The 12,775-nt window shown below is 38.9% G+C and overlaps 1 protein-coding gene across 1 annotated transcript in view; it reads left to right on the forward strand.

Moving 5' to 3' along the window:
* Positions 1-10,641: 10,641 nt before the first annotated feature.
* Positions 10,642-12,775, forward strand: part of LOC141009724 (cadherin-23-like) — a 163,818-nt gene continuing 161,684 nt past the window's right edge. The window contains exons 1-2 of the mRNA XM_073482415.1: positions 10,642-10,761; positions 11,334-11,391. Coding sequence (XP_073338516.1) covers positions 10,754-10,761; positions 11,334-11,391 — 66 coding nt within the window. The 5' untranslated portion in view covers positions 10,642-10,753. The remainder of the gene's footprint in view (positions 10,762-11,333; positions 11,392-12,775) is intronic.

The raw sequence follows: 12,775 nt of genomic DNA on the forward strand, positions 1-12,775 counted from the left end.
AAATAAAGAAATAAGGTGCTGTAGACAGATTTCAAAGCCAATTTGACCCCCCAGTGTCGCTACTTCATGGCTCCTCGCAATGGCACTTACCAAATACCCACATACTTATACTTATACACACACAAGAAGAGGAAGTTTACAGTGGGATAATGGCAGACAGCAATGTTGAGAAAGTTACGTTAAGTGATGCCCCAGCCACGTTTAGGACAAACTAAATTGACAAACACTATTGTCTGGTGAAAGTAAAGATACACGGGCAACACCACAAACATGCAAAGCCACTTGCAACGCCACCACCCTGATCTCCTCATAGAGAAAGCGGCTAATGCTTTGTGAGTCAATCTGCAGCAGTGAATGCAACATTTAAAGCAAAGCCCCCTTTCTTGTCACTGAGGGCTGCCAGTATTATGAAGTTGATCGCTGGGTTTATTTGCAAGGACCTCTGCCCATACAGTGTGGTCCGAAATTAAGGTTTCTGCCAAATGCTACAAACACTGGAGCCAAGGTGTGAAATACCCAGCAGAAAATATTTAACCAAAAAAGCTATTCCAGCTCTTTATGATTCGACGAGTGGAAAGGTGGAGGATGCACTCCAGTCTGCAGAGAGAACTGTGCTCACCTGCTATGGATTGACTTCATCAGTGTGTTCAAGGACACAGTAAGAATACTTTTATGAATTATGATGGTATCTACATAAGTTCAGTGACACAAAAGAACAATTAATGCACATTATTTTCATGTGTCCAACTGCTCTGTTTTTACATTTTCAGTGAACTACATGGAATATCACAATATATATCGCAATATACATCATATCGCAATGCATCGTGATATAATCGTATCGTGACCCATGTATCGTGATGCGTATTGTATCGTGAAGTCCTTGCCAATACCCAGCCCTAGTATGTAACTATACATATCAAAATGTATATTATTTTCATACAATAGTGTATTATGTTTGTTTCTTTGGGTTATATGTATTATTATACTCTATGTCAAATTCACTGCCTCAGGATGGATACAAAAGCAGTTAAAGCTAAATATAAGTAAATGGCTCTGAAGCTGTACATTTGTATTGAACCTGTATATTAATGCGGGATGTTGTGAATAAAGAAAAGAGGGAAGCTAGTGTATAATCATTTTCCTTTCACTGTCCCCCATTTTTGTATACTCCTAATCTTGCTCTGGGTCTTTAAGTATAACACAGCTTGACTAATCCGCTCATCATCACACTTATCAGTGCTAATGCCATCAGTGAAATTCGTAATTAATGTCAGCAATTAGTTCTGCCTTTGACAATGACACACAGTGATGAAATATTAAACTGCGACAAGAATAGGAATATTAATGCAGCTCTCTTTGTCTGGTCGGGGCCTACTGTGGTTTTATCTGATTTGTAACTCTGTCAAACTGCCATCCATTTGCTCTATTGTAATTCAAGTTATTGGATACAGTAGCTATTGCAGAAAAAGGTTTTGCATCTGGCCCGATTAATTTCTGGTCAGAGCTGAAATTATACTTTTCTGAGTGCCAGTTTACGATGATAGTTATGAAAAATGCCAATAATATATATTTGTACACAGTTTATGTATATTTTCACACTGTTCAGACTAACTTTATACACACCATGCCTCACATACAGAGCGTGACTGTGAACTACTGTATCTTCTCTTATAATTCTATCAGATACTTGCGGCTTCACAGATAAGCCACGAATTGCCTGGAATGAGAATCTTGTCGCTGATCAATTTCTCGCACACCTAAAGCGAGAAATCATTTGGATTTTAGAGTGGATCCACAAGTCTTTCTTTAAACAAGGTCAAGAGAAAATATATTGATTCAGAGATGTTCTTGTTGGGTAAAGAAAATGTATTGATTTACCCAGGGCTGTACTTTGTTGTTGAGTACACTGTCTCTTATTTGTTTGTGATTCTACACCTGTTCACCATGACTGCATGGCCTTTTCACCCAGCCTGCCACTCTCTATGGGACTTACTACAACTGTATACTCAGTCTCATAAACAGTAAACACCTACTTTCTGTGAACATCAGAACCAAACTTTTAATAGACGAGGACAACACCTTATTGTCACCTAAATTCCAAATGTGACAAATGAACCACAAGAATCGCATAGCATTTTGAACTTTCAGAACAATCCAAAGGATATATTGGTCAAATAAATGTATTTATGTCCAATCATTTTCTCCTCCACCTCCACCACCCCAGCCTCCACCATATGTGCAACACATTTATTACTGATTCTATTTATTTAAGATTTATATCTATGTAAGTTTATTAAAGGGGGATTAGTTCTTACAGGAGTAATGAAGCTCAGCGTAAGTTCAATCAGGAAGAACTATCTTTTCATTCACCTCTCTCCCTGCTCCCTCCATTCACCTGACCGTGGGCGTTTCATATACTCCTTCTCCATTTAACCAACCAGATTCTGCCTCGAAAACTACTGGCCAATCATGTCTTTGTTGTCAAACTCAAAACGGCTCTCCTCTCTGCTGTCAGCTGTCATTTCAGGCATTCGTGCGACCCTCCTCCACCCCATCCTCCTTCAGCTGTTCATATCCAGTGGCTAGGTCCTACTCGCCAGAATCAACTCCCCTGCCATCAGATATCCAGGATCTTTCCTCCTTCCATCACCACCATCAGTGTCTAGACTCCATCGGTAGGGGGGGTTCCTATTCAACACACGGCTTCATCACTTCCCCAAATATTACTTCATCACGATGGAATCTAACCGCCAAAGTTTCTCATTCTTTTTTGAACTCAAGGCAATAAATCTTCATGTTCACTCAAATAATACGAGTCTCTCCTGATTGAACATACATCGTTATTGTTGCTCAGAGAGCGAAGCCTTTCTTGTATAACACTTTGCTGTAAATGTTCAATTCCTTCCTGAAATGCCTCTGACTGAACCAGTACTATTTATTCCTTTGTCAAGTCACGGTCCACCCACACAGGTGTTTTTCTTAGCGCCCTTCTAAGGATTGTTTGGGTGTGATTGACGTCTCCCTGACGAAACATGTCACCCAGAAATTTCTTTGATATATTACTTAACCATTTTACATTTTACACCGCAGTGACACGTGTAACTGCTGCCTCGAAATTACTTTTCCACACAACAAATCTACAAAAGCAATACTGTTTTGAATGAAACATAATGATAATTAATTATTGTTGATTTATTCACAGAATAGTTGATATTGATAGTATCATCTGGGTTGCTGTGCTCAGGAGGCAGAGCTGGTCGTCCATTAACTGGAGGGCCAGTGGTTCAACCCTCAAGTCTCCTGGGGCAGGATACTGAACCCCAAATTCCTCCCAGTGTCTGTTCCATTGGCTGAGCATAGAAATATTGTAGGGCACTTTGGATAGGAAGCACTGTATCTCTCCTGATGAGCAGGTTGGCACTGAGCATGGCAGTATCCGCCCTTGTAAAGCATTTCGAGTGGTCGGTAGACCAGAAATGCATCATATAAATCCAAGTCCATTAACCGTTTTAAAATGTTAACTGTCAACATATTTTATTTGCTGCGCGATACCATCTACTCTTGCTATAAAGTATCTACTTGTAGCAACTAAAGATAAAATATTTTTATGGTTCTGTTGAGATACTCACAGCACATTGGTTAAATTTAGGGAAAGATCTCGGGTTGGGTAAATACTGAAAATGCCAAAAGTGACTGTGCACTTAGTTCTGGGGAAGAAATTCAAACTCAGAAAGGTCATACTCTACAGCATCAAGCAGGTCATACTACATACTCAAAGAAATATGAATTTGATAAATATCCTTCCATAACTTTCAGGCCCTATTTGTAAAGGACAGTTTGTTTATTCAGTTTATTAAGTCATGAACAATCATTGAAGATTTTTTCTTTTCTGATTGAAATTTCTTCCCCGAAACTACATAGTTCACATTTAAAGCACAAAACACAACATGTTTACTTTATTAACTTTTAACCACAACCTGTTTTTTTTGTTTTTTTTTTTTACTGAACCTAACCACACATGGCTAAGGATGTGACTCCTGTGTCATGTTCATTGCACACCCACAATTTACCCTGACTACCTTTTCGATGATTTATGTGTGTTAGACAAATGTAGCATTTCATACAATAGAAAAGTTGAACCAGTAAGCAAGGCAGCTTTTACGTTTAGCATCAAAAAGTATTGAGGAAAACAAAAATTAGTAACATACATCAACCTATACAGAGGTCTAATAACGTATCTAGTGGTACAGGGGTGCAGGACCTTTAAAATGTGCTCTCAAACACTCTCTCATGGATCACAATGAACTGAATGAACTATTGAACATCAAAGTGATATTCAGATTGTGCTTATAGACAATGATTTACATGTAATATGTACATATTTGAACTATATATTCTCATTATTTGACAGGACTGTGGCCTTGCGCCCAAATTGGCGGTAGTTCTTGGATTATGTGGTATTCTTGTCACTTTTTGTCTGAATGCATAATCTAAATTTCCATTAATGAGAAAGGACTGTGGTATTTCTAAGAGCCAAGAGAGAGAGAAAAAAAGATTTGTTGGATAGGAAATAGAGATGCATAAATTAAGAACACTAGAGTGAAGTGAGTGATTACAATTGGTACACGTGGGCCATTGTCCCCTGCTCCCTCATTCGGTTATTCACTGCAAAATGTATACTGGGAGAGCTGTTATGGAGAAAAAGGATTCTCCAATTAAGCAGACAATGCCAGTACTAAATCCTATCTCAGTTCCTTCGAAAAAGGTCACTGATGCAACTGTTCAGCCAGCCAGATTGCTCATTGAAGCTCTGTGAATTTATCTGAATGCAGTAATGTCTGACACCTTCTGCACTGGGACTTAAACTGCTTTCTGCACGGATCTGTGTTTTATGTGACACATGCAGCAGATGCTACGGGCTAAAGAACTCATGAAACCAGTGTGAACTTTATCAAGAAGATTAAGTAAGCTAACACATTTCCACATAGTGTGGTAAAGCCTGTCCTCATCAGAAAAATGAAGAACATTGCAAGTCCGAAAATGAAAGCAGCTTGTTACGGCCACATTTACTTTTTTTGTTAGGCGGCAACCTGCTGTGGCTGTAGTGTTATTACAGCTGTAAAGGAGCAGTGAAGTATACAGAATGAAAAGTCTGTATAAGGAGGAGGCTGGGGATGGACAGTCAGGTGAAACAAGCACAAGACTTTCATACAGGAGATCTCTGTTCGTGTCAAACCAGATGTCAACAGTGAGTAGTTTGAACTTTCATGTACATAACACAATGTAAATTACTTACATCTGTAACGGAAGTGATGAAAGTAAGCAGTTTCAGTGCCTAAACCTAACCAAGTAGTTGTCTTGCTTAAACCATACCAAAGTGGGAACATACTGTCTGGTATGTGTGGCACTGTTAAACTGCAACGTTCATGTTGTTTGGTGATATAAGTCCTTTTGGAGATGCTGATTTGTTTAGGAGTTAGGATGTGTTGTGTTTACTCTTACTTACTTGCTGCTTTTGACTGTGTAATAAAAGAAACCCAAATCCATTAAAACTGATTAACAAGCAATGAAATACATGGGGCAGAGAAAACAAAGAGCAAAAGCAAATAAAAACAGTATAATGTTGTTACAGAAGTCTGGATATGATTTCAACTCCCTGGTGAAAGCTAAACTGCATTATGAACGGCACGCCTGAGCATGTGTAATTAAGTAAAAGAGAAAGAGAAGCAGGATGGGTATCAAACCCAGAGCGCTATACAGCTTGTGCGTCTCCTCTCCTCTGAGCAAATTACACTCTCTCCTTTCATGCCAAACTGCTTCCAGTAATTTCATTTTAATATGATTCTAAGAGAAACAAGCCGCGGTCTACGCGGCTCCTTGTTATTCATGGGAACTCAACCTGCCATCTGTTATAGCACCAAGTCTGTCAAAAACCAACCTAGATGTATTACCCTCCCCGCTGCATGGTGGCAGACACTGCTGTTTCATTGCAAACAGCGTGGTGTTACTCCACTTTATAGTTTTTAGTGATTTATGTCCTCCATGCTCATATGAGCCTCATCAATTAAACATGTTACAGATACTTAAAAATCTAAACTGCTTTACAGGATGCATGACATTAGAAAGTACAAGTGCAATTAACAATAAGAAGCGAGAAGTCTTTTGATTATTCCACCTGTTATAAGCCCTTTGATGTCAGAAATGAGTTGTCCATACACCGATATAGATAAGTCACTTCCATGCCCTACTGTCCTTCTAGTTTTCACATCTCCTAGTCTCTTAGACATCTCTTCATTGAGGCAGCTTTGTTCACATGTGAGGTTGTCATAGCAAAGAAGGCTTTTGAATTTTGCACATTAAAGAGGGCTGTGGTTTTATTTGCCTTTGATTAAATCCTTGCCCAAAATGTCAATACCGTGCACATATTTTAGGGTAATAACGCACAGTAAAACACACAGAAGTTGAAATAATGCGGCTCAATATGACATCATGTGACATCATTCATCAAACAGAAAAAATATATATATTCATGGCGTGTTTGTGAATATGAATTTCTGGACCAGTGAAAGGCTTTAGAGACATGATCGTAGGAAAGTGAGAAAGTAAACTTTAGTATGACTTTGTTAAACCCCAGTCTCCTCAGCCTCTGTTCTGGTACATGTCACACCTCCACTGTGTCATTGTGTATCAGGGTGTTTTGCAAGGGTCATTCTCAAGGTTCATTGCCGAAGCTGCCTTTGAGACAATATGTTTTCCAGCTCTACCCGACTGTGCAGCCCAGTCTGCCCAGACGCTGACTGAAACCCAGAGCTACAGCATCTTCTTCTTCTCTGTCTTCTTCTTCACTCAGCCATTTATTCCATCAGCTAGTTATCCCCCCCTTCAACCCTTTCTCTTTCCATTTCGACATTTTAAAACAATATTGTGGCTAATAAATATTGTATATATTTAAAACTACAAATACATTTGACCAAAAATACAATAATGGTGGGTTGTTAAAATGTTGAAATGTTCATGTTCTTAATGCTATCCTAGGTTTTTTCCTCCTCAGAAAATGGCCATGATCCACAAACCCTGTTTAATTGAATTGTAACCATGCATTGCATTCAGCAGTGCACTCTTCCATCACATGTACAGATAATGTTTTAGCATCCCATTGAATAGGAATTCAATGAAATTACAGCCCTCTGCATGCACAGTGCATTCTCCTATCACATGTGAAGCACACAGGCTGAAGGCTGGAGGCCAAAGGAGTTAATAACTTGTTAACATCTTCTGCTAGTTGTTGCTAGCTAGCTGCTACCGTGTGGGGGGTACCTTGATTGAACAGGCAAGGTTGAGGAATTTTAATTAACCTATTTCCATTCATTCTTGTTAAGGGAGTCAACTCATTTAATTAAAGTCAATGAAAAAGTTTATTGTTTCATTTCTATTAGAAAGGTTTTAATTATGTCTGCTTATAATTGTCAAGGTATTGAGTTTTAGATTAGTTACTTCCTATTTGACGCTGAAGACTCGTTCCTGTCTTCCCAACTGTTTTCTGCATTCACCTGTGTCTCATTTGTTAATTAGTCCCAGTGTGCTTAAGTTCCACTGTCCTGTTTTGCTCTTGTGTCTCACCTGTGCTCGCTCCTTCTGTTCCTCACGTCATCTCGGTTTGCACTTACTTTAATTCTCTTGGTTTCTTGCTTTGTTGCCTGCCTTGTGTTTTTTGGTTTGCTTTTTGTAACTACCATCTGCCTGCCCAGACTGTGGCTAATTATCCCAATAAGATGGTAAAAAGGTTTGTTTCTATCTGCACATGACATCATACAGTACATACAGCCTGGAAAAACAACCACCCTACATTTTCCTTCAGTTATTTCCCTTAAATTCTTGTTATTCCCACGGAAAGTTTCCACCTTCCTGGAATTTTTGCAACCCTAAGTCCAGCGTTTTTGACATGTCATATTAATCAGGTATCATGCACAAGGGCCCTGAAAATGAAGCAGCTAAGTGGAATTTATCAATTCTCATCAATTACACCTGTACTTTTCTTGCTGTGACAAGTCAAAATGGCCTATTGTGCTGAAATAGATATTCTTACCATGTCATAACTCAATGAATATTCTCTTTTGTTCCCTCTTTCATAATGAATTTGATTCCCATGTGCCAATGGATGAAACTACTCTCTCCGTCAACAAATCATCCCTCAACGCTTCCCTGCTGTTGCGTCATGCTCTGTATCATCTCCTGCCATCAGAAAAAGGCTACTTTTATTGTCTCTGACCAACAAGCTTTCTTCCTATCCCTGGCAGTGGGCTGAAAAGAGCACAGCAGTACGTCTAAAGTGCACGAGCAGGTCTGTGAAGCAGACACAAGACACTCCTTCAGCAGAGAGGAATAAAAGGACACCGGGTGCAGTGCTGGAACCCCCAGTGCAGCTTGGCATGGCCCAGCGGTGAGTCCTTCCAAAGGTGTTAGGTAACTGTCACTAATAGGGGTACACATTAACCTAGGCCAGATTATGTCTAGGTATTCATGACTGCCGAGGGAAGCTGCTGTGGTGGCAGTGTCAGTGTAATAGGCTGAGCTTTCTTCATCCTCCTGCCCATTTTGGCACCAGCTTCTTCCAGATGACAGCTGGGAAGTCATTAGCAAACTACCACATTGCTCAAAACACAGAAGGACCTCTCTCACTCGGTGTGTAAAGATGCAACTGTTCGATGTCGGTGCGGGTTTCAGGGGACAAATACTTGCCTCTAAACAATATGAAAAAGGACGAGGCTGAGGGAATTCTGCATGTCCTGTCTAAGCTTTATAATCTTAAATGGGAATGCTGTGTCATTTCAAAGGTTTGTCCAAATATCATGTGTGTACATCGTACATGTGAAGACACTTTGGTCAGTCTGGAAGTCTTTGTCATAATTACATCTTCCTTTCAGTCAAAACACACAAACACAGTTCTCCAGACTTACACTGCGGTATTTAGTACAAATCCTCACTTTCATGGTTTGTGTCACTGCTGCCAAGTGGCATTACACAAGGTCTCTGGCACTGCTGCTGAGTTTCATGAAAGGGTACGGCAGACATGGGAAATCTTAAAAGCAAATGAGCACTGTGTCTCCACAATGCAAGTGTGGATATAAACAAGCATTACACATATTACAAGGACTAAAAACTAAAAGTCATAATTTACGATTACACGAAAATGCTTTCACACTGAAATATTAGTGTAATGTGAGACTCATGACCATTATGGCTATTTGAATGTATTGTGCCTGTGTATATCTATAGGCTAAATGGGTCAGAAGAAGAGAATGACTGCTCAATTTATCTAAACTGCATATTTCAACAGGCATATAGTATATTTTCACAGCAGACATGTTTTCATGTCAGGCCAGGAAACGCACAGGTGCAGCTAATTGATAAATTGTGTAATGGCTGTGTACCATTTGTGCTAGTTAGCTTCAGGTCCGTCATTAATATAATTAATTACAGCTGTGCATTTCCTGCTATGACAAGTCAAAGAGACTAGCTAGCCACCAAGAAGTGGACGTAACTCACCGCGACTTTAAATCGTTATATGGCGCAGTCACATGCTCATGAGAATTTAGCAGCCAACTTCAGAAAAAAAAGGTACGTTATAACTTTTTATGTAGGTGGAGGTGAAATGAATGACGCAGAAGTACTTACTGTATGAAGCAAAGCAGTAGCCTAGTAAGCTAACATTTGCCCAAAGTTCTGACTAGCAAGGTAACATTTATAATTCAGTTATGTTGGCTAGCTAATGCTGAGCATATTTTGTCAGTTTTCTTCACGTTATAAAAAGCAGCAGAGTCCTATATTTAACCCTGCAGTTTACACTTTTAACTAGATGAATTACATGATAACAACAACTGTTCTTTAGCTTAATAAACACTTAGCATAACACAAGTTAGTTATCTTGAAGTTTGGGTGAATTTGCATGTTTACTGTTAAAATGTGTGCATTTACAGTTAGTACAGTTAGTGACAATGAAAAGTAACTTAGAGAGGTTGTGGTTTAATAGTACCAGTATCTATCTATCTATCTATCTATCTATCTATCTATCTATCTATCTATCAGTCTGTCTGTCTGTCTGTCTGTCTCGTATCTAAAAATGAAATTGTAAAAATGTGATAATTTGCTAATGATTTTTGACCACTGTACAGCAGTGTAAAGACATTATCTTTCAAATTTTACATCATCTCCATTGATTTTTGCAAATAAATGCTTATTCTGGATTTGATGCCAGATACATGTTTCAAACAAGTTGGGACAGAAGCAACAAAAAGCCCTGGAAAGTTGTGTAATGCTCCAAAAACACCTGTTAGGAACATTGCACAGGTAAACAGGTCGATTGGTAACAGGTGATAGGTTCATGATTAGGTATGACAGGGGCATCCTAGGAAGGCTCAGTCATTCACAGGCAAGGATGGGGCGAGGTTCACTATGTGACACACATGATTGTTTAAAGGATTTTACTACATGGGATCAGGAACACTTTGTATTTACTGACAATAGTTTTACAGTTTGTTTGCAAATGATTGCATTCTCTTTTTATTATGTATTACACAGCATCCTGACTTTTCTGAAATTGGGGATCCATCCATCCATCCATCCGCCAATACCAATGTCTGAGCGATTTAGTGGCCCAAGCGCTTTTCTCTCTCCAGACACTGTCTTTGAACAAGTTCTTTGTGAAGAGGGGGAAGAATAATATTGGATTTTCTACAGGCAGCCAAGAAGGATGGTCAGGTAAGTCAGGTATTTGCCATTCATTGAATATAAATGTTAGTATGCTTGATATCATCTTCATCTCTTCTGTGACCCTTTTATTGGTGCTTTAAACAAAATGGCTTCAAACTTGAATCCTATTTGAGGCACCTCAGTTTCAAACACTTCTAAACTGCAGTTGAGAAAAATATCCACCAGAGAGCAGCAAAGCATCACTTTGCATCATCATCATGTACACACTGCATCATAAATGCAAGGAGGAAGGTGGTGATAAGAGAGGGGAACTTGGCTTGTCTTAGTCTGTTTTCAACATGATTGACTCAAAGAAAACAGATGTGCTGCCAACGACTAAGCATGAAGCACAACATATATACTGAAATGTCTATTTTCTGCTTTAATCACAATGAATTATACTGCTGTTACTTGAACTTCCAGTATATTGGCTACAGTGATGCAAAGTCTCAGTAATTGTATGTAGAACAATACAGTTTCTCTATGACAAAGACGGTAACAAAGTGTTTGTAACAAAGCTGTAAAGAACCTTACTGAAACCTGTTCATGTAGCCATGACACATTTTTGTTTGTGCTTTAAGGCTTTCAGCTGTACCACTTGTATGCAGGAAGAACAAAAGTCATCAGAATAGCAGCATTGTGAGTGAAATATTTTTTCTGTTGTTTTTCTGTTTACCTTTATACTGAAAGAAAATTCAAGGCCGTCATACTTCAGACTGAAGGCTGAATTGGAAAACACATCTGCTGCCTTACTCCACCACAGGACTGCATTTAGTTCCACATTAGAGCTTTGTCATGCTTTGATATCTTCCTTCAGTGAGTCTCCCTCTTAGTGATGACATTTGTAACATACAAGAAGAAAGGCATCTCATTATCAGCAAAGAATTAGTGGCAGGGGATCAATTATCTGAAGTTGAGTGGCCTGCATGACCAATAAAAGGATGTGTTGCCATAACAATCTCTCTCCTTTTCTAGCGTTATAAATGAAACCAACAATAAAAGCAGAAAATTCACAAACTGTAACTTTTCAATTTGAATTCTAATGTCAATGTATAAAGGGCTCCTTGCCATAGCGCGTTTGCAATATTACATAGCCATGGATAGTGGGATAAAATGTCATGCTGGAAGCAAGCGTTTTACATCATTGCAATATGTGGTTAAAAATAGCACAAGTGGAGGATATTACTGCCCTTGCCTTATGTAAATTAGAACCACTTCTCACATCAGAAAGAAGTTGTTGGATATTTAAGGAGCAAGCAGATTTTTCCTCTGAAACAGGATGTTTTTCTAAAGCTTGTCATGAATAGAGTTGCATTTAAGACCACTAACAATGGGAGGAATGTCTTTCATACATGAATGACAACTGAAGACAAGTGATGTGTGATGTTTTATCAAGGCTTGAAAGTAAACATGGTTGTAAGGCCATGAAGCCGTGAATTGTGTGGAAAGAACTTTTTCAGTGGCACGTCAGCTTTGCTGCACCGTAAAACAATACTCAGCAGAATAAGAAATAAAGTTTGTAGATCTTGCTGGTGTAAAAAAGGACAGTCAAGGCATTTTCTTCCACTTGTGCATCTTAAGAAAATGATGATGATTCATTGTCTTGCTCACATACATATATTTGTAATAAAATAGCAGTAATGTATTGTGCCTTTTAAAATATAACAGATTTACTAAATCCACTACTCATTCCTCTGAAAAATGTTCACAATGACAGTTATTGTGGAATACTGACATGACCATTTAAGAATATTGAATAATAAAAACAAATCTGATTGTACCAAAGCATTGCATTGCTTTCACAAATCCAGCTGGCTGCCTTGTGACCTCAAAGTAGTTCCACTAAAACAGCTGGCAGGGTATCTTGTGGTGGTTTCCTTCACCTTTTTCCCTCTAGTTGTAGCTGTAAGCCAGACCAGTCAGTCATTTCTATCCAAATACCCTTAAACATCAGCCATGAGAGACAAAAGACTGTTTTTTATCACCTGAATAAGACAGGTAAATCATTCTGCACGCTGTCCAC

The sequence above is a fragment of the Pagrus major genome, chromosome 15, assembly GCF_040436345.1.
Source record: "Pagrus major chromosome 15, Pma_NU_1.0".
Classification (NCBI taxonomy): Eukaryota; Metazoa; Chordata; class Actinopteri; order Spariformes; family Sparidae; genus Pagrus; species Pagrus major.